General features: G+C 42.4%; 3 protein-coding genes and 1 long non-coding RNA gene across 4 annotated transcripts in view; 2 read left to right on the forward strand and 2 right to left on the reverse strand.

The window, feature by feature from the left end:
* Window positions 1-5,170: 5,170 nt before the first annotated feature.
* Window positions 5,171-9,240, forward strand: LOC118425910 (UDP-URONIC ACID TRANSPORTER 1-like). Its single transcript, XM_035835064.1, has 3 exons — window positions 5,171-5,467; window positions 5,961-6,199; window positions 7,014-9,240. Exons 1-3 carry the CDS (start codon window positions 5,347-5,349, stop codon window positions 7,203-7,205), a joined length of 552 nt encoding a protein of 183 aa, XP_035690957.1. The 5' UTR covers window positions 5,171-5,346; the 3' UTR covers window positions 7,206-9,240.
* On the reverse strand, window positions 8,053-14,674 carry LOC118425909. Its single transcript, XM_035835063.1, has 3 exons — window positions 14,559-14,674; window positions 13,638-13,764; window positions 8,053-12,603 (listed from the first exon to the last, which is right to left on the reverse strand). The coding sequence occupies exons 2-3, from the start codon at window positions 13,701-13,703 to the stop codon at window positions 10,294-10,296; spliced, it is 2,376 nt and encodes a 791-aa protein (XP_035690956.1). The 5' UTR covers window positions 13,704-13,764; window positions 14,559-14,674; the 3' UTR covers window positions 8,053-10,293.
* Window positions 14,675-15,381: 707 nt separating this feature from the next.
* On the forward strand, window positions 15,382-16,970 carry LOC118426735. The gene is made up of 3 exons (XR_004832449.1): window positions 15,382-15,686; window positions 16,335-16,394; window positions 16,520-16,970. It is a non-coding gene; the product is annotated as an uncharacterized LOC118426735 (long non-coding RNA).
* Window positions 16,971-17,688: 718 nt separating this feature from the next.
* LOC118425352 (XK-related protein 6-like) overlaps window positions 17,689-21,065 on the reverse strand; it is a 7,813-nt gene continuing 4,436 nt past the window's right edge. Inside the window, exon 2 of the mRNA XM_035834161.1 lies at window positions 17,689-17,739. Coding sequence (XP_035690054.1) covers window positions 17,689-17,739 — 51 coding nt within the window. The remainder of the gene's footprint in view (window positions 17,740-21,065) is intronic.

Consider the following 21,065-nt stretch of genomic DNA (forward strand, 5'->3'; position numbering starts at 1 on the left):
GAGGTAGCTGTGGATGCCTTTGTGATGTTGGTCAGCGCTAAAATGACTCTTATAGAATGGATCTCGATCAGTGTTCCCATGGGAGTAAGGTGAGATAAGTTTATTGTAATTCAAGCATGTGATGCGAAATTGTCATTTTATTCGGGTGTATATAGTTCTATACTGGCTGTAGCGCAGTATGTATTACAGAGCTATCTGCAGGGTAGAGACTAATCTATCTCAGGCGAGTGAGGCTATAGTCACACCTAGTGTGTCAGTATATTAACAGGCTATTGACACACTGAGTGTGTCGATAGCCTGTTTAGGCTATTGGCACACTGAGTGTGTCGATAGCCTGTTAGGCTATTGACACACCCAGTGATAGAAACCACTAAAATGAGGAAATCTTACGATTATATTTGACAATCAACACTCTGAAAAATACAAATGGCATCCTGTGTCCATTATCAACCCAAAATACGCTCTTTTTCACGTGTTTACGGCACAATTTTAAACATCGGAATCTGCTATCATATAGGGTGCTAGTTTTACTGTCACCGCATGTGATCATGGCAGCCATGTTAGATCGGTTAGGAACACGTTTTCAGCTGTGTTTACCGACGAATTCCTGCCATATTGGAGAATTTTCGGCCTCAAAACTTATATCACTAAGGAAGCGAAGTTATAGTTGTTGTTTTACCTCCATTATTTTTAATGTGAAAGAAATATTCTTCCGAGTCGCTGCCGATAGCGCCGGAACCACACGGCCGAAAATTATGACATGTTTTGTGGTCAGTGTTATTTTTGGTTTATATTGTTAACAGAAACTTTAAAAGTTGTTTATATATAAAATATTCTTATATCAAATGGATGTTTAAAAAGGGACAAGAAAAATTGAAAAAAAAAAAAAATTAAAAAAACTCCGGCGCGGACTCGAACCGGGTCGGAGCTGGTAACATGAATTCCCGGGTCAACGCTCTATCCACTACGCTACGTCATACATACACGATGAAGGCTGTATTATTAGGTATCCAGATGTAGGGCATAACTTGAATACGTCCGTTCATTCCAAGAATCAAAGATTCCAATGTCTAATCTTCTGAACAATGTCTAATCAACTATTGCTTGTGTAAAATATTGCCGGAAAGGCATGTTACAAGCTCTGATTGGCTGACTGGCATCTCGGTGTGTCAATAGCCTGTTTGGCTATTGGCACACTGAGTGTGTCAATAGCCACAGCGATCTAAGAATGAAAAGATACAAAACTGTAACACCTGCTACAGTACCATAACAAGCTGTTAGGGGATCCCAAATCTAATGATTTTAGTCATTATCGAGGCCTTCCCACACACAGACATAGACACGAATGCTAACTAAAACTCAACCTTCTTGGCAAATGTAATAGAATGAACAATGAACATAAGCAAAGAGACCAAGTCCCCCAAATGAATTCTAGAAGTGTGTGTAAATTTCCCTGTACCTTCAAATTCACAAAGAAAAACACAAATATTTTTCTTGGTCAAGAGGGTTTTGTTTTGGAGTGTTGAGTCATAAAGCAGAGGTGCCCCCAACACATGATGGCTATTTTTAGATTTGGACACATGCCTGACCCCTCCCCCTCTATCAACCAATCAGAGCACAGAATTTTTGTAGAGCCACTCTGATTGGTCAATAGGGACAGCTCAGCACTAAGACCATGTTATCCCATGTGAAGTGTCATGTGTGATGTGATAATAAATCATCCAAGCTCAAGTTTTTTAGTTTTGACATTGACCATGAGTTTGTTTTTCAATATCTCAGACATGTATGAAAACCATAGATTGAATATATGATTTCCAGTGGTCAGTTGCAGTTACTAACCATGTACATACATGTTCTATATGGTGACTTGACTAACATAATTCCACCAGATGCCATTATACAGCCACATGAAAAAATCTATTGATTTAAAGTGATTCAAAGAGATGTATAAATTATATTGCAGCATGCCAGCATCTGTAATTCTGAGGTATATACACATTTCAGATATTCAGGTGTTCACAACAATCTTGAGAAGGCCTATATAACTCATAGCAACGTTTTTTATGTGGCTGTATTATGGCACCTAGTAGAATTATGATAATTGATATTACTTAGTACTTGTAAGTCACAATGTACATATTTATGGTAAATCGTGATAGGTATTTTGGTAATGGTAAAGATACTCCCATAGCCTTTTAGGCTGTTGGGGCATTCAGGCTTTTAGCTAGCAATGCGTACGGGCGTACAATGTACGCCCTTTAATAAAAATATCACAAAATGTACGCCCTGTTTTTTGGATGTACGGCTTCTGTACGCCCTTATTTTCCCCCGGAGACTTCGCTCAAAGTTCAAAATTCGCCGATTCCGGGCCGAGCGCCGAGCACCGAGCCGCCATTTTGGGTGATTCTACCTCAAGTCTCGCGCAATCTCGCACCAACTCACATCTCGCGAATCGCGAGAGTCGCACCCCATTGGCCATTTCGGCGTGATGTAGCGCGCCCGGTCGCCATTATTGGTGGAATATCTGATGAGCGAGGCTATTGACACACCCAGTGATAGAAACCACTAAAATGAGGAAATCTTACGATTATATTTGACAATCAACACTCTGAAAATACAAATGGCATCCTGTGTCCATTATCAACCCAAAATACGATCTTTTTCACGTGTTTACGGCACAATTTTAAACATCGGAATCTGGTATCATATAGGGTGCTAGTTTTACTGTCACCGCATGTGATCATGGCAGCCATGTTGGATCGGTTAGGAACACGTTTTCAGATGTGTTTACCGACGAATTCCTGCCGTATTGGAGAATTTTCGGCCTCAAAACTTATATCACTAAGGAAGCGAAGTTATTTAGTTGTTGTTTTACCTCCATTATTTTTAATGTGAAAGAAATATTCTTCCGAGTCGCTGCCGATAGCGCCGGAACCACACGGCCGAAAATTATGACATGTTTTGTGGTCTGAGTTATTTTTGGTTTATATTGTTAACAGAAACTTTAAAATTTGTTTATATATAAAATATTCTTATATCAAATGGATGTTTAAAAAGGGACAAGAAAAATTGAAAAAAAAAAATTGAAAAAAACTCCGGCGCGGACTCGAACCGGGTCGGAGCTGTTATCACCAATTCCCGGGTCATCGTTTAATCCACTACGCTACGCCAAACATACAGGTATCCAAATCTAGGGCATAACTTGAATTCGTCCATTCATTCCAAGATTCAAAGATTCCAATGTCTAATCTTCCAAACAATGTCTAATCAACTATTGCTTGTGTAAAATAATGCCGGAAAGGCATGTTACAAGCTCTGATTGGCTGACTGGCATCTCGGTGTGTCAATAGCCTGTTTGGCTATTGGCACACTGAGTGTGTCAATAGCCACAGCGATATCTGATATCCCCGCTGTTTTCGCGGGAAAAATCACGCAGGAAAGCGTAAATACTTTGATTTGTTTACGAAAACTCGTCGAATGCCTGAAGTCATTGGTGATAAGTACATGTATAGGATTGTTTTGGAGGGTTTTTTTGCTTGTTTGTCGGTGGAATGTGGGAAAAACAACAGCTAATGTGACGATGACATACTGGGGAGGGGGGCGGTTTCGGCACTGAATTCGTAGAAAATGTTGAACGGAGGTCGCGATTTTTTCACGGTAACTTGAGATATTACTTTTGTTGCAGTCTTTATTTTCAAAATATTGCTAAATGGATGCTGTTTGTTGAGAAAATTTCGCTTAATTTGCCCTTGGAGCACATCTTTTCTGCTATATATTTTCGATGAATTAAATGTTTGTACACATATTTTTCTGTACTGTGTAAAGTTAACGCTGATGTTACAGGCTACAAGTAACTTTTCAGTGCATTTATTTTCAGCCATGTTCTTAACAGAGTAGATACACAAAAGAAATATAAGATGTACCTGGCAGTCCTGGCTACACTTTCTCCTCTGTTGGTTTGCAGATTTTCTTGTAGACTTCTTTAGCTTGCTGTTGTTATATATGTAACATCACCTTTAGCAGTGAGGTTAATTTACTCTCTCTGATTGTATGTATTAACTCATGAAACATTATATTGTAAGGAATCAGTGTTATATTACTTGAAAATTACCTCATGTATTCTTTAAGCCATACCCACCTCTAATCAAGAACACATACCTCCCATTCTCAGGACAAAAGTAGTAATGCAGCAAAGACAAAAATTTGGCTATATTCTACTTCAAAATGCAGGAAATAGCATTTCAGAGGCTTTAAATTTAAAAATTTTCCGGGGGAGGATACCCCCGGACCCCCCTACAATGCTCGCGCCTTCAGCGCTCGTCGCGCGGCTCCGCCGCGCAGTGCGGAGAGTACAACACATTACAGATGTACACCCTAAAAAAAATTCCTAGCTAAAAGCCTGGGGGCATTACTGGCCCATCGCTCTCATTCCACCACCTCTATCTCCCAGGAATCAAACCCATGACCTGTTGATCTGGAGTCCTCTACCCTCCCACCTAGCCATACAATGTCACTGGATTTGGGACTAGGCTTCATTTAGACTGATGGCAAAATTTGTAGCTGTGTAAATAGGACGATGTTTGCAAATGGGGCTTGTTGATACCATAAGAGTTCACCTCAAAGCTTGGGAAAGAGCAGGGGGCCATCAACCCTGCCCGGTCATTCACCTCAGGCTAAGCACCCGCTGTAGCAAGTCCACTCCAGTTCTGACCACTGTTTGGAGTGGAACATTCAACGGGCTCCAGTTAATACGAGATATGAATTTTAAATAGTAACAATTGTAAGAAATGGTATCCGAGTCATTCAATCAGGGTTGCCCATTTGCCATATAATGATGATATATATATATATACACTATGCAGTGAATGTAACCAGGCCCTTAGCCCCAGGGTACAACTGTAAATACAGAAATGTTTGCGGTGTTTTATATTCGCATTTTTTGTGGTGGCCGCTTCACCGAGAACTTAAAACCCCCGCAAACATTTCTTACATGGCAGTAAGAGACTACAGTGCATGGTGCTACCACGAACTTAAAGCCACCGCAAACAGTCCTTTTTTCTGCCACCGCAAAATTGAATCTCTGCTGCGAACTTGCATGCAATTGCAGCATAGTCTCTGAAGGACTATAGCTGTATAAGTGTCTTTCCGAAGGACATTCCTAACCAAAGCTAGGTACAAACCAAACCATTTTAACCTTAAGTCAAGTCAGGAAATCTGTGATTTGTACTGTGATTTGTTGGTCAAACAACCAACAACAAAAAATGACATTGAAAAATTTGTCACTGCAGATTCCCTGTAATTCGTGATGTTGTGTGCAACAGGCCCAGCAAGTATGTCTACTGCAGTATGGTGCCAATCTGCATGGGGGCGCTGCTCAACACAGTGGGAGAGGTGAACTTCCACATGCTGGGGTTCGTCGCAACCCTCCTGTCTACCATTCTCAGGGCGGCAAAGAGTATCCTACAAGGTTTGTGTCTCGTTTCAGCCTTCAAACAGTAGTTGTTACTTGAAACAATCATACAGACATATTCTTGTGGATAATTCTTGTGGAGTCAGGCTTTTCCCTTGTCACTTAGTGTATGATATCAATGGTATTGTAAATAAAGTAGTTTAAAATCTAAATTTTTGAGGGTTGTTTGGGGTTTCCAGAGGATGTCATCCATATACATTTAATCGAATCAACAGGCCTTACTACACAGTGACTGCTCTACAGAAAATATAACAGATAATTCGAGTCTTTTTTTCCATCATGTACATGTCCACTCTGTACCAAAAATTCTATCAAATGAAGAGCATTTCTCGTTGCATCTTTCAGTGCCAAATAAGTTGTGAAACAATAATGATGAAGGAGCTAATGTATGAATCTTCTTCCTGCTGCTCTTCCTGGCCCTGGTGTTCAAGAGCTAAGTCATGAAACAGTGAGGAAGGAGCTACAGTAACTATTGTATGAATCTTTTCAGGAGTCTTGTTGAAGGATGAGCGTATGGACTCCATCCGTCTCCTGTACCACATGTCCATCCCCAGCTTCTTCCTGCTGCTGTTCCTGACCCTGGTGTTTGAGAGCTCGGCTGTGTATGACGAGGACCTTCACAACAACCCCAGACTCTGGCTGCTCATCCTGGTCAGCTGTGCCTGCGCTGTTGGGTACAACACCATGACGTTCGTCGTGACGTACTACACCTCCGCTGTCACCCTGCAGGTTTGTTTGTTTGTTTCTTTGTTTGTTTGTTTATTCAATGATTATTTCAACCTCCTTGATTTATTACTTAGATCTCCATTAGATAATACATTGAATTATTCCTGGAGTCTGTTTAAGAAAAAATAAACAAATGTATATTGTATAACAACACCATGACCTTCATTATGACATAATACACCTCCGCCATCACCCTGTAGGTTTGTTTGTTTGTTTATTTAGATAAACACATCCTACTGTAACCCACTGTGATGAACTCATAAGGACAATAATTTGTAGGTAACTAGTAAGAGTGAACTGAATGAGAGGAAGGTGTTCAAAAGAAAACAATACAGAGTTGAGAAGTCGCCAACTCAAGCAACAGGATATGATTTTGGAAACAGTGAGAGGTTTCAGGTAGTGTCACTGACAAAAGGTAATGGATGGATGCTACCTGAAACATCTGACCATTTCCAAAATCATTTCCAGTTGCTTGAGTAACTATTATATGACACATCTTATTTACTAGTTGTCTTAAACCTCTCGACCTTTGAATGTTTACGACTGTGAAATCAGGAGGTTTTATCTGATGAAATCTCCTTGGTGAAATGGACAGTGATCGTTTTGTTATTTATGACGCCTCGGTTTTCTGTGATCTATTGCATGTTGTCCACTGGTGTCATAACTTTGACTGAATGTGACACATTTTGTTTTGTTTTACATGTATGGTGGGCCCCCTTGAAAATCAACTTTCAAAAGTTGTAGGGGCCACCTACCCGTTTTGAGATGAATAGATAAATGAATAAAACCTTCATCACTGTTTCTTTCCATTTCCCAGGTCCTGGGCAACGTGAACATGCTGGTGAACGTGGTGGTGTCTGTCCTGATCTTCCAGAACACGGTAACGGGCACGAGTGTGGCGGGGATACTGGTGACACTGCTGGGCGTCCTCATGTACCAGAGGGCCAATCAGATCAAGAAGTTCTTCCAGATGCTGAACAGGTGCACAGGTGGACACGAAAAGGAGTGAGCTGCACCTGCTAGGTCATAGATAGAGTCATGTGCAAGCACGTAGCAGCTAAGGTCCATTTCTTCGATCAGACCCTTGTAGTACCTATTGGCACATAAGGCAGCAAGTTTCTTTGCTGTTTCTGTAGAAGGGTACGTTTCTACAGGGAGGGGTTGCTAGCCCTTTCCCTTTAATGTGCTGGAGGAACCTCCTTAAACAGGAGACCCCCTTTGTACGTCCCGTCTGAAAGAAAGATTAAGGTTAAGCCCCAACCAGGATGGCCATCCAGGGACTGAACCGTGGTCTTCCAGTTACTATCTTATTGGAACCACAACCTCAACTGTGAAGCTACTACCTGAGTTGAGCTACTGTACATGTACATCCCTGTTGGTGGCCATTACAACTATCAAGTGGGCTTCTCCTTGACTACAAAGCAACTGATATATCCAGAAAACAGTTACGATTGTAAGACGACTGTGAATATGGTAAGACACGGGAACCCTGAAGTTGTTACAAGTGCCGAAAGTTTGCTCTGCAGATGCAAGTATACACTGTGAATGCAAAAAGAACTGTAGAGATACAGAGACAATGCACAGTATATAGCCACTAATACTTAAAAGTGTGCACTTGCACTTCAAGCACTGTAAATGTACGTACTGTGGCTGCTTGTTCATAGGTGCAACTGTGCCTTGGGTCATGGTAGAAACCAGGCTGTCCAGTGCTTTGAAATTGGAGAGGAGTTTTAAACATTATAATAATAGCTCCTTCAACAAAGTGGAAGATCAGAGAAAGCAGCGAGCTGTTGAATAAAAACTGACAAATAGTTAAAGGTTGTTATGTATGGTAATGTTGTGAAGGTTGGAGAAAGGTATTTTCATGACACCAAACATAAATGTTTCCAATCAATTACTGCTATTGTTCCGATCACAAACTTTCCTTCTACTGCCAAATTAACTTCCCGGGAAAGAATTAAAAAACATTTCCAAAAATCTGATATCAAAAGCCTTTCTATTCTACTTATTGCTCTGCAGTTGAAATGATTATACCCTGATCTACCTCTAGATGAAAATAGCACTCATTGATCGACAAAAAAGACGTTAAAATGAAAAATGTTGCATGTGCTGATATTTTGTGAAGGATTAATTCTATAAATGTTTATGAATGTTATATATTTAATGTGACATTTGTTTGTGCATTTGTTTTTTTAAGTGCAATTTTACTGAGCTAGTCTCAATATGCAGAGAAGGAAATTTCTTTAATGATTTTATAGCTCAAACTATTTATTGTGCAATGTATGTTTCAAAAGAATCATTTTTTGGTGAAATGAAATACAACAAAGTGGTTGTAACTGAATGTTGCAATAGTTTATCTGTATCCTACATGTTGTATATTCAGAATTTATGTCATCCTGTAATTGTCAACAGACAAGGAAAGTATGTTTTGGGGGCTTCCAGTTGTAACAAGCTGTCAAACTACCTGTTGGATATTTTTCTGATTTTCTGATTTGTGAAATGATATATGGGCTTATTCAGAATGAATGTCTTGTAATTTTGTATGATACCTTTAACATTTCAAAGATTGGTTGTATATTTAGTTAATGTCACTCTATAGGTAGGTTTTGGTTATGCTATGGTCCCATTTGGAAAAGAGGGCCCTTCACACAGAGTAATTTATAGGCTGTTTTTGTGCACTTTTGGCCATGACCCCTACATGGCCCCATAGGACACTCTGCGGCAGCCTATTTTAGGGTAAGGCCCCTAGATTTTTTTAACGCCGTGACCTAATCATGAAAACACAGTAAGGTAGCCCTGTGATCTCTGGCCATTGGAACAAATTCGTGGCTTCAGAGCCTGGCCAGGGCTTCAGCCACTATATGCAGGCACTGCCATGATGCAGATGTGAACGTAGCATTCAGAGATACATAAACCATTGTGTGCAATGATGAACAGCAATGTTGTTTTGGGTTGTTTTGTTCTCTCCAAAAGATGTGTTTCATCTATTGGACAAAAAACAAAGACAGGCCTCTGTGATATATTAAAATGTTGGAAGTCAATTACATTAAGATGTTGATCATCAATTAATTCTATGAAACTATTTGATGATGACGGACATTGAAGATCACAATAGGTTTTTTTTCAGATAGCTACTATCTACATGTATGTCAGGGTTACCTTATCAGCAAAGTAATTGTAGAATCAACAAAGTAATATTATAGCAAGCAGGTACATCACACAAACTCTGTATTTTTTGTATATCACTGTGCAATATGTACAACAAGCCTTAAGTCTTTATCTCATATTTATTTATTCTGAAAGTCTTCTCAACTTTAAGTTATGTCCTTTTGTACATGTACCACTCAAGAAACTAAGTTATGCAATGTTTACGGGTCACAGAAAGAAAATAATAAATGTGCTTTTCGGGGATGTCACAATTAATTCTGTGTTCTTGTTTTTGTTCCTTTTTTAAACCAAGACAGAATGGTATGTGATATAAAGGTATGATTGCCTAATAGGTTCAATTCATTCGTTCTTCTCTTAATGCCAAAGTCAGCATACAAAGGTGAAAAATTAGATATATTATGATGTGAGATTTTCTCTTTCTCTCTCTCTCTCTCTTTCTCTCTCTCTCTCTCTCTCTCTCTCTCTAATCATATATAACTAGAGTCCCACAACCCCATGCCTTTGCAGAATGATTTTAACCTTTTCAACTGATGTATTATGTGCCTTTTTCACAAGGTTCTCATCTGCATAGATTATGTTAGTTAATCATCTTCTTGGCCCAAATAAAATTCATTTGCATTAATGTTAATCTATCAATTGTCTTCTCTTTCTCAGTTGGAATAGTCCTAAAATCTAACAATGGGTTTATAGAATTTCTTTATTGATTATGCAAATAAGATTCCGAATTGCATAATTAATGAAAACCACCACTTAAGCTATTTATATGCCAAAAATCATGACGACCCGTTAACCCCTTCTTGACCTATTCCTTTTCAACATCTGACACTAAACCGACCCCTGCAGTTAAAAATGATAGCCATAGCGTGTCCAATGTTTCTGTGTCCAATGGCCAAGATCCTTGCCTCCTGTGATATCTTTCCAAAATGCCTTCAACCTGAGTTATCCAAGTACAACTTCAACAGCTCCCCGTACCGCTGCCCCAACTCCAGTGCAAAAGCCCGCCTGTCGTCGTCGTTCCACGTCTTGGAACGCTTCTGTTCCTCCTGCATCGCTTTCAGGCTCAGCAGCCGGACGTCAAAACTGACCAGCCCGACCTCGTGCTCATCTTCCTCCCGCAATAAGGCTTCAAACATGCGGTAGTTGTGCTCCAGCGCTCCGGGGACTAGCGCGCGGGCGGTGTAGGGCAGAGGGCGTTTTTCTCCCAGGTGATGGACGTGGAAGTGAATTTCAACAAGACTCTCATCGTCTACATCCACGTCCTGAAAGTAGAAGACTTTTCGGCAGTGTCGCACGAACGTGGAGCTGTTTTTGTAATCAGACTCCTCACACCAAGCTTCATTCGATGTTTCTTTGGCCTTAGCTTCGACGTTGACAGCAAGACGCTCGCCCGGGCTATGGTTAGGAACATCGTGGAAGATTACGTCCAGAATGGAGACAGCCAAGACGTGTTCGCTACCGTCTTTCTCCTCCTTCCCTATCTTCCTCCACCCAAGATCTACCATCGCGTCAATCTCTTCGCCGTGGTGCGTAGCGATTTGTTCACAAGCCTCACCCAGCTCACGTCTGTAGGATGTTTGGTTTGGGGCGGTCTTCTCTTGGACGAAGACTTTCAGGACATCGGCGAGATGGAAAGGCGCGGGGTCTTGAGTTTGCTGGACCACTTCTTGAGCTTGCTGAAGCGGCGACACCAGGGCCAAGGCGGGTGTCAGCAGCTGGAAGACATGCGGGACTTTGGACGGAGGCTCCCCGTTGTTACGCTGTATCGGTCGTCCATGAAGACTGTCATGTGCCACATGGAGTGCCTTGAGTACCGTGGTGGCTAGATAAGGCGCTATCTCGATTCTTGGCACCTCTGAGGCGACGAGAAACATCGACGTACCGTCTCCCACAACGTAATGTGGGAAACCGTCGTCGTCGGTAGGCTCCAAGATCAAGTCATAGATGTAGTCATCGGCATTTTCGGCAGTAGCAGGGTGCTCCTCTAACACACTGACCGGAGTCGGGTGTGGCTCTCGGTTCTTGAGGGACAAGACGGTCGTTCCTTCCTCCATCTTGGTAACTCCAAGGCGAGAGAGAGTCGGCACCAGGTTAACCAGCGTCCTGGGAGACACAGCAGCGAGCCCGTGGCCGTCTTCAGACTTGTGTCCTGTTGCCGTCACAAAAGGATGGGTTTCCGTAAAACTGAAGGAGCAACCGTTGATGGAGTACAAGAGACGCCCCTTCCTCCTTGGGGTGGAGACGACGGCGACTCGTCTTGGACCCTGCAGCGTGAAGACGTCTTGGCCCACCTCGACGGAGCGGATGGGAAGAAGCGTCGTCCCGTCTGCCAGGAGAACGATCGTGTCTCGGGAAAAACAGCTGGTGAATATGTTACCCCCTCCTCCCCCACCGCCGCCGCCCCCACTCGTACGGTACCCTCTCCCTGGTTGCCCATCTGCTGTAAACTCGAAGGAGTTCTCTTCCTTCATCATTGTCGGAGGCGCGGGGTATGGACCAGGGGTGATGACAGTGATGGGTACTGTCTTCAAGATTCCGTTTGCAGAATCACCTTCGATGTCCTGGTGTGTGATTGCCGCCGGGTTCATCCAGGCCATGTAGCTTGTCCAGCTCCCCACTCCTACCTCCGGTGGGATTGGCAGCTCCTTGCTGCTCAGCTGTTTGATGATGCCGTCTATCTCGTCGTTGCTGGCGCCTAGCAGGTGCAGTTTTACCCAGTGGTGGTACAGCTCCCACGCTGCGTCTGTCCACATACCTTCTGCCGCAATAGCCCTCTTTGCGGTTATCCAGGCATCCGATGTCAGTGCTGATACGTAATGCTGCTTCGCTGATGCTTTATCTGTTATCATGTGGTATGTTGTTTTGATAAAGGTGTCGCTGAAAACCTTGGCGTAAAAGAGCATAGAGTGTGTCTTGAGCTCGGTGTTTTTGTTGTTCACGGCATTGTTGATGTCGTCCGATTTCAGCTGCTTGCGCAGGTCTTTGGTTAGGTTGTACATGGCCTGGCACAGGGCTGCCACGGAAAAGTCGGACCACCAGTTGTTGTCGAGGCCGGTGAGGGAGGTGTCTCCCTCGTAAGGTGCTGAGCTGTGGTTGGGGAAGAAAATATCAACAAACCTGTCTCCGCTCCCGAACATCTCAGTGTGGCGTCCCGGTGTGGAGCTTTTCAGTTTGCTGACGAGGGCACTCCGGGCCGGCTTGCCGGCGTCGTTCCCTCCAGTAGTCGGGAGCTCCCCAAACAGCTAAAAGACAGGATGGAAAGGTACAACATTTGAATAGAAAGTTTATTTGGGTTTGTTTTGTCTCATGTCGCAGCTTGAGTCCACTCAGAGTAGACTCCGCCGAAGTCGACTTGGACTCTACAGTGACGTTATAAACAAAAATTTTGGGTACTTAAGTGCCCTCCCGTGTGTAAACAGAACGCTTCGTGGCCGGGGCCGAAAACGCATGCAAACCTAGCCATAATGTACCGGGATGTCTTTTGACTGGATAACCACTTGCAACGTGATAGAATGGCAAGCACATGTTCTAAAAAGTAATCGCAAATGTAAATAATAAAAAAGCGTTTTGGCGTCAAAGTCTGACAATAGGCGCTCTAAAAGATGATTTATTATAGACAGCGCAAGACGCCTCAGGTGTGACTGTTGGCCACAATCTCATTAAGTTTTTACAAAGGGCTGACTTGCCTGTATAGTCGGGATCACAAGGTCAGATACCATAACAGTTGAACGATCACAAATAATATGTCTGACGCTCTAAAGTCTGTAAACCCCTGGCAAAATTCGTTGGTGTGTATTATTAGATCTGTACAAAACACAGAGTGTTGTTAAGCGCACAATAGAGAGGATGCTATCATAGTTAGGTATTTGTCTGAAACCCAAGCTGTATGAAGTTGTCGCCGCGCCGCGCAATGCGATTTTCAGACTACCTTAAGTTTATCCACCTTTCCAGTGATGAGTAGTAAATCACTTAGTGGATCAACGACTGGTCTCAAAAGTGTATCCCTCTGATACTTTGAGATAAAAGTCAAATAGAAGTGGATAACCTCAAGCCACCCATACACACTCATGCCTTAGCAGTGGGCTTAAATATATTAAGTTCTAAACGGGAAGTATGCCGCTTCAGCGTCTTTTCTGAAGATGTAGCGTGAGTGTGTACAATTAGTCTGAGTTTTTCCAGTACTTTTTGCCAATAACTTGAGATAAAATCAATTTTCAATCAATTTTTTGACAAAATACAATGATTATCGCATTTCTATATTTTTGTCCACACCTACCTGTACCACGGTATCGTTAGGGATGGCGGCGATTGCCTCCGAAACTCTGGCATACAAGGCGTCCATTTATGACGTGTGAAACACGATGTGACTATCAATGATGCTGAAGAAGTCTAAGATGTGGTATCTGCAACAGAATAGCATATTTTGTAGTGTGCCCCCGATTTTGTGCCCTTGGGAAAGGAACTTTACACGACATTCCTCACTTCACCCAGGTGTAAAAATGAGTACCTGACTTCGGTCGGGGAGGTAAAAATATTCCCTTTACCTTCTGTCTGTACTTTGTATGTGGCACTGTTACTTGAGTGCAGTGCCACATTGTCATCGTCTGCCCGTAAGCAAATAAGACACAAACATATTTTTCTAAACAGGAGTTTCAGGAATCTCAGTACGCATGCGCAGTGAAATTCATTGTGGGCAATCTGTCAAATGTGTAGGCCCGTGGACAGTTCATGTCTCGAGGATTGTCTCGGTTTCCATAGCAATGTGCAGACGTGTTTTGTTATTTGTCTGGGGCCTTCACATTTGAAACACGTTCGTACGGCAAACCCAGAGTGCTACGCCTTAAAGCGATTTACCGGGTATGTAAAAACAAACGTACTACAGTACTAGCCTCCATACCAGGCTATCTGGGGCCTTTTTTGGCTCATAATACACTAGTGCACTTTTGCTGGTCATTTCGTTTTGTACTGGGTCGCCTGACTTCCGGCCCCGTACTTCTCAGAGAGCTTGCTACAGAGGCTACTACAACACAGTGACACACATTTGTGTACCTGTTGTCTGACAGGGCGTGTTAGCATTGGTGATCTTGACTATGCACCTATTTCTTAGATTTGACCATGGCGCAACAAAGCCACACGAAAACGTACTAACGTTACATGTAGCTCGATCTGACAGGTGGAATCAAATCAAAGAACTTACCATGGATAAAGTCCGTCGTTGTTACAAGTACAGCGCTTACTGTAGGCAGCCGTACACTTTGACCCACAAAGCTGGCAGACCAGTTTTCTTGGGGGCGTTTCCAAAGAACACACATTGACGTAAACACACACACACGCACACACACACACACACACACACACGCGCGCGCGCGCTACGTGTTCGTATGGAGACGGTAATTACCACTAACGGATCCTATAAGATTGCCCACATTTCGACACGCAGACAGCACGTAATTGCGCCTACGGCGGGTCGTGCCCTTAGCTTTCATGAACTACTTGAAGGTGATTTATTGTAAGAGGATACTCAGGCCAGAGCACCAACGAGCCCCGAGAACCAATTACATGACCCGCCCAGACTTAGATTGCACAATGTAAACCCTCGGCTGGTACAACTGGTTTACCCTTCTTCTTGCATGGCTTGGTAGTGAGGCGTGGTCGTAACATGTTGGACTACCTCTCTTTTTGCATGGGGAGAAGTCATTTTCAAATATTGTCTTCCTACCCTGCTTGGAGATTAACAGGGCCGCAACTGCGCAGCTACCACACCGGCTAGAGGGGTGGAATTGGGGTGAAGAAGTTGTAGAATTATACGTGAATGAATAAAGACTTGGATATCAAGATAGAACGACAACTGTAGCATACGTTTTAAAACGGACAAAACTTCACAAACTGCGTAAAATTCGTAAAGTGATTTCGTTCTCCTATTTATCCACCCCCATGCAAAATGTAACTGTCGAAGCATTAACCATTAAATGTGAGGGAGTCCATAAAACAACGTTATTTAATGTTGACAAATATACCAAGAATAGGACCTTACAGGACAATATATATTTTCTATAAGTCTATAGTAATGTCACGTGTATTAAACTTGCTCATTTTATTTTGTAGAATTGGCCAATAAAGGTAAACTAATATTCTTACTTTCTTACCAACGTACAAAATATTACAGTCCAGAAGCTCTGCCTCTTTTTCGCGAACCAATAAGAGGCCTGTATTGAGATGTGGCATTCTTTCAATTTTTTTGGCGCCATTTGTGGGCAATTTCTTGACTAAACAACCTGCAGCTGCCGCCCCGGACGCTGCAAGGCGTGGAGCGGCGGATTGTTAGGTAAGCTTATTCTCATTTTCTAGCCATAAAATACCACTGTTTATCCACATATTACCCTTTACAATCTTCACCGAGAGAGGGCCACTTCTGAGAATCCTCTCGTAAGATTTCATGGAAAATTCTCTGTGATATTGTTACGTAACGTTACCGTGTGTGCATTGTGTAGGTTTGTGTATGTCTGGAATTTTACATTATTCCTGTCAGTAATTTCGTTTAAGTCTATAAACGGTTGCGTTTTTTAATGAACGTGGAACAGATGATATCACCAGGATGGGTAAAATTGGAGCTTCAATCGAAAGATTGTCGCGGAATTTGAAACGTACAATTTTCGAGCTTGCGTCTCATTTGGAGCAAGCGTACATTTCATTGTGCCATTTTTGCGCGAGTGTATTTTTTTCGACTACTACTATATATCTGCGCGATTCGACCTCTGCTTGGAGAGTACGCTGGAAGACGATCATTAGACGTTTGTATCCTGGCGCCTGAGGGACCATGAAGCAAGTCCGATGAGCTGGATACAGGACAAGAATTGCAGGTAGCAGGTTGGTGAATGGACGTCACTCAAATTCAGTTGTAGGGATTGAATTTAGATATTGTTTACCTGGATGTCTAACCTTCATAAACATTATTTCTGTACATTTGCTACAGGAAAAGTGATGGCTGGGGGATGGACACTGACCACTGTACAATACAAAGAAGATTTGGAAGGTACGTTGAAAATTACAATTACCCTTCGATCTGTGTGCTTGTAAAAATATAATTTAGACATTTGTTCCTTTATTCTGATGATGAATATTGCATAAGTTCACAGACGTTTGGGTTTGAACTTTCAGATGTCAATGCTGTGGGAGTACAGTTTCATTTTCAAGCCCAGATGTCTCATGAAGGAAGCAAGCTTTAAGAAGACGACTGACCAGGTGAGGCTTTTGTTTATTCCGCCAACCCATAGAGTTAGGGTGGGGCGTTTGAAGGAGTCTTATCAGTTGTTAACAATTTAGTTGTTTTAAGTAGGGAATATTTGGACAAGTGCCTTGTGAGAATTACTCGTATGCTATTTTAACATGTTAAATACATGTGGGTACAGGGATAGAGTTTCTGAAATGTTAGACATGTAAGTAGAAAGGTCTGAAGACCCAGTAATTTTTATGATTGTTATACTTGTAATGTAAGAGATTGTACTGAGTCTACCAAAACATGTTTGGCAATCTTGAAAGTGAAAATAAGAATTTCTCTGTGCTATTTCTTGCACCTGTTCATGCCTTGGCTTGGTCCCTGATGCTCACATGCACTTGGCTTTAGACTTAGCAAAGGTGAGTTAAACGTAGGGACCGTCAGGGACTTAGTTAGTAGTCGAAGTGCGTGCTGACACAGGGAGCAAAATCCTGGCCTACCAAATTTGTTTCACATGGCTCTAATATCAGGATGCAATTTGTAGAGCCCTTATATGCATGATTAATAACTAAATTCAACAAGCATATGCATGTTATGAATATGTGTTTATCTAACTGCATTTGCATAATCCCACAAGGCACACAACAAAACTTAGATAGCCTTCGATCTTCAAGAGGAGCACCACCGATATTGTATTGTTGTCATCGATGTTGAAGAGGACAAGCAAGGCCCAGCAGTAGATGCCAACGGTGAGCCATGAGTGTATGCCGTACTAACATGTGCTTTCTCTCCCTTACAACAGCGGGGGGCCTCAAAGCACTCACATAGAGTTAAGGCCAACCCCCACCTCTAATCTATGTCTTCCTCTCTCCGGGCATTGCCCTTTTATGTTTTTTTTTTCTGCCCCATACCGGGAAGGGAAGTCTTGAAACTGGAGCTGCATGGTTGGGTGATGGTAGGTTTTATTCTGCTCCACCCCACTCCAGTTTCAAGACGACGGGAAAGCGGGTCCCCCAGGAAAGGGCGTTATATTGCATGTTCTTCTTTAGTTTGGTTGCTAGAATAAGCCACAGGTCGAGGACACTGGGCACAGATCAGCGATGGAAGACGATTAGACGTTTGTATCCTGGCGCCTGAGGGACCATGAAGCAAGTCCGATGAGCTGGACACAGGACAAGAATTGCAGAGGTTGGTGAACTAAGCAGTCTTGCCTAAATCACTGTGCACTTTTCTATAACATCATTAACGTTGTCTGCTTTGTTTTCCCTGCAGAGTCTACTGAAAAAAAGTCAACAGAACTTCAAGGAAGAAGACCAAATCGTTGAGAGAAGAAAAGAAAAAAAATTAGACTTTCTTTCACGTGTAGCCACTCGGAAATATTCCATGAAATATTTAGCCATGGAAAAATTCTAATTGGTTTCGGCGAAATTAACGCTCATCCTGACATGCGCACCAACAGCCTCTACGTGTTGCGTTGAAGGTTGATGGTTGTAGAGCAGGATGACGTCCCAAATTCCCTCAGCAATGGAGGTACACCTTGACGTGGTGCTGGGGCTTTTGCTAAGATGCCTCCCCCAAATTCAGTAAAGATACTGAACATCAGAATCATATAGCGGTGAGAAGCAGAACTCTAGTTAGAAGCTCTGACGAAGGTGTCTGGGAAACATCGAAACGTAAGCAATGTAAGTACCTGCTGGTTGTGTAAAAGAATTCTCCTATATTCTACCAAACCTGATGAAACTATTTTCGGAAGTATTTTGTTTGTTTTGCATAGCTGATAAACCCCTTAAGACGTACCACACCAGGTTTGTACTAACAAGTACAAACTGCATATCCGGAAAGATTTATTTGATCCACTCACACCGGCAAGGTCCTCTACTCTTTTCAATACGTGCGGTGGGTTCTTTGACGTGTTCGAGTTGTGGCTGTCTTCAAACTTCAAATGTGACCTCAATTTAACGTCCTATCCAAGGGACGGTGCAAGCCGAAGCAAGGTACTCATTTTACCTGAGTGAATGGAGGAAAGTTGTGTGATGCGCCTTTCCCAAGGGCACAAGATCGGTGGCACATAACGGATTTGAACCCAGAACGTCTTTGTTGTGAATTGAACACCGTGCCCAAACTTATCTGTCAAGACTAATGTCTGTGTACAACGCTTGCGTCCTCAGCACACTTCCATTTGGGAACGAAACGTGGTCCACCTATGCCAAGCAGGAGAGCAATGCCTTAAATGCCTTCTACTTGAGGTGTATTCGTCGAATCCTGGGCATATCACAGAAGGACAAAGTCACCAATGCCGAAGCTAAGTGCTGTCTCGTGCTGGCGTCTCAACCATGATCACCCTTCTCAAACAACGCAGACTACGTATACGTCGCATGTAGGATGGCCGAATCCCCAAAGCCTCCTGACGCAGACGATCCAATATGGCGAACAGAAATTGCTTCGATCTTGAAAGGATTAACTCGAAATAACTGAAATATACTTAGGGATTGCTACATTTTTAATTTCATAAATTCATAAACAATGTATCTGGCAGCCCCATAAAAGGTTGTTGCCCCATCTCTGTACACTACATATATTAGAGCCATTGGGATCGTTTGAGGTTGAAGTCGTTTTAGGTGTTTAGGCGGATCGCTAGTTGAGGGTTCAAATAAAAATCAACTTCGAAATAATTTGCCATTATAATTGTATCTTTGTATATGTCTAGAACCGGCAGCTTGCTAGTATCAATCAAGAAAGAATGTATTTATAGGAAATTCAAGACTTTATTCTTTTACAGTTATACAGCTTAATTTTTATGTTGCACAGTGAATTACAGAAAAACCAAATGCAGACATAGGAATATCAACATACATGTATACCATTAACACATTGCAAGTTTATCGAAAGTTAAGATGTGTATTAGTGTAAAACATAAATAACTATTACGTGCTTCAGTGCTGGACTTATCATGCACATTTACTTTTGTGTGTAGATCACACAGAATACAAGAATAATAGCTCTTTTTAAAATGATACTATAAACTGTTCATGAATAATTGCGTAGTTATTGGTAAAACAATTATCAAAGGAATAGTGTTGGGTCTTACCTTAATGTCTCCCTAGCCCTGCTCGAAGGAGTAGTGATCTTACAGCAGGTTGAGTTAAGGTAAAGACAGGTGAGTGTCAAAGGAAACACCCACCAGATAACATGACTCCAGGCATTCACCTGAGTAGTCAATTTACAGCAGGTTAAGGTCAGGTAGGGACAGGTGAGTTTCAAAGGAAACACCCAGATCATACAACTCGTCTCCAGGTATTCACCTATTCACCTGTCTGAGTAGTGATCTTACAGAAGGTTTATAGTGGAGCCTTCGTCAAGTACACCTTACTGGCAACTTTCACTATCAGACGAAGTCTGTGACGTCACAGCTTTGACCTTTGGCCACAAGGTGTCGTGCAGAATTCCAAAACTAGTATGATAGTATCACGCTGATGATTTCATAGATGACACCAGCCGCATTGATCGCTTCCAGCCTACGACAGGTTTGAGAAAAAAAACGAGTTTTTGAATCTGAATCCTGAGTTGGACACTCATCCCCTAAAAACCTTACCATAACGGACCATAACGGTTAAGCTACCTAATCCAGTAAATGACCAATCAACTTTGTCATATAAAGTACATTTCCTCTTAGAATGCCCATTATACATCGACATGCGCAAATCTCTCATCAATACACTTCAACTAGATAATGAATATGCGTGTTTAAGCAAGGACGGAATGTTCAACTACACTAGTATGTCGACTAAGAAATACAACGCACTTGAAAAGATCTGTAAATTTGTATACACAAGTTTCAAAAAGAGAGAAGAGCTAGAGACTCTGTAGTTTTTAGACGATATAAGATGTAACCTGTTTCACGTATACTTAAGTTATCCAACTCAATGCATTTAGCCCATGTTGGGCAGGAATATGCAATAAAGATCATTGTCATTGACATATCAATTGAAACCAACCCCGTAAGAATTCCCCGGCGTGCGCATACTAGCCGGACGGGCAACACTCCCTTCACCGTAGCGGTACTGACGGACACACGATGCTATGGTTACCAAACACGAAAATTTCGTGGAGCCCGCTGGACTCGGGGCCGTGACAGAAGTATGGGTGTAGTTAATAATATTGTCGCTAGGTGGCTCTCCATCAGCCAGTCGCAGATGTTCCTGTGACAAAGTTGTTACCATGGTAACAGCCGTCCAAAACTCTGTCCACGACTGAGCCACGGAAGTTACGATTTAACCTACTAGATTTAATTATTGGAAAGTTCTGTTTGTTTGGCGTTATAAACCTTGGCATGTTGTTTGTTTACCGTTTTTGGCGGTAACCAGAGGTACCAGAGGTAGATTGTTCAAAGAGCATGCTGGGTAATCAAAATTCCAACATGGCGGGGCCCAAGTCTGAAATTTGCGTAAGGACACCGTTCACTTTTCCCGCGTAAAGCACGGTAGGGTA

The sequence above is a fragment of the Branchiostoma floridae genome, chromosome 11, assembly GCF_000003815.2.
Source record: "Branchiostoma floridae strain S238N-H82 chromosome 11, Bfl_VNyyK, whole genome shotgun sequence".
Lineage (NCBI taxonomy): Eukaryota > Metazoa > Chordata > Leptocardii > Amphioxiformes > Branchiostomatidae > Branchiostoma > Branchiostoma floridae.

What these genes read in the sequence shown, in the direction of transcription:
- LOC118425909 (XM_035835063.1), bottom strand. Translation starts at nt 13,703, where the DNA reads ATGGACGCCTTGTATGCCAGAGTTTCGGAGGCAATCGCCGCCATCCCT. An exon ending in CTAACGATACCGTGGTACAG is followed by an intron (nt 12,604 to 13,637) that starts GTAGGTGTGGAC and finishes CCTGTCTTTTAG; the next exon opens with CTGTTTGGGGAGCTCCCGAC.
- LOC118425910 (XM_035835064.1), top strand. Translation starts at nt 5,347, where the DNA reads ATGGTGCCAATCTGCATGGGGGCGCTGCTCAACACAGTGGGAGAGGTG. An exon ending in GGCAAAGAGTATCCTACAAG is followed by an intron (nt 5,468 to 5,960) that starts GTTTGTGTCTCG and finishes GAATCTTTTCAG; the next exon opens with GAGTCTTGTTGAAGGATGAG. An exon ending in CCTCCGCTGTCACCCTGCAG is followed by an intron (nt 6,200 to 7,013) that starts GTTTGTTTGTTT and finishes TCCATTTCCCAG; the next exon opens with GTCCTGGGCAACGTGAACAT.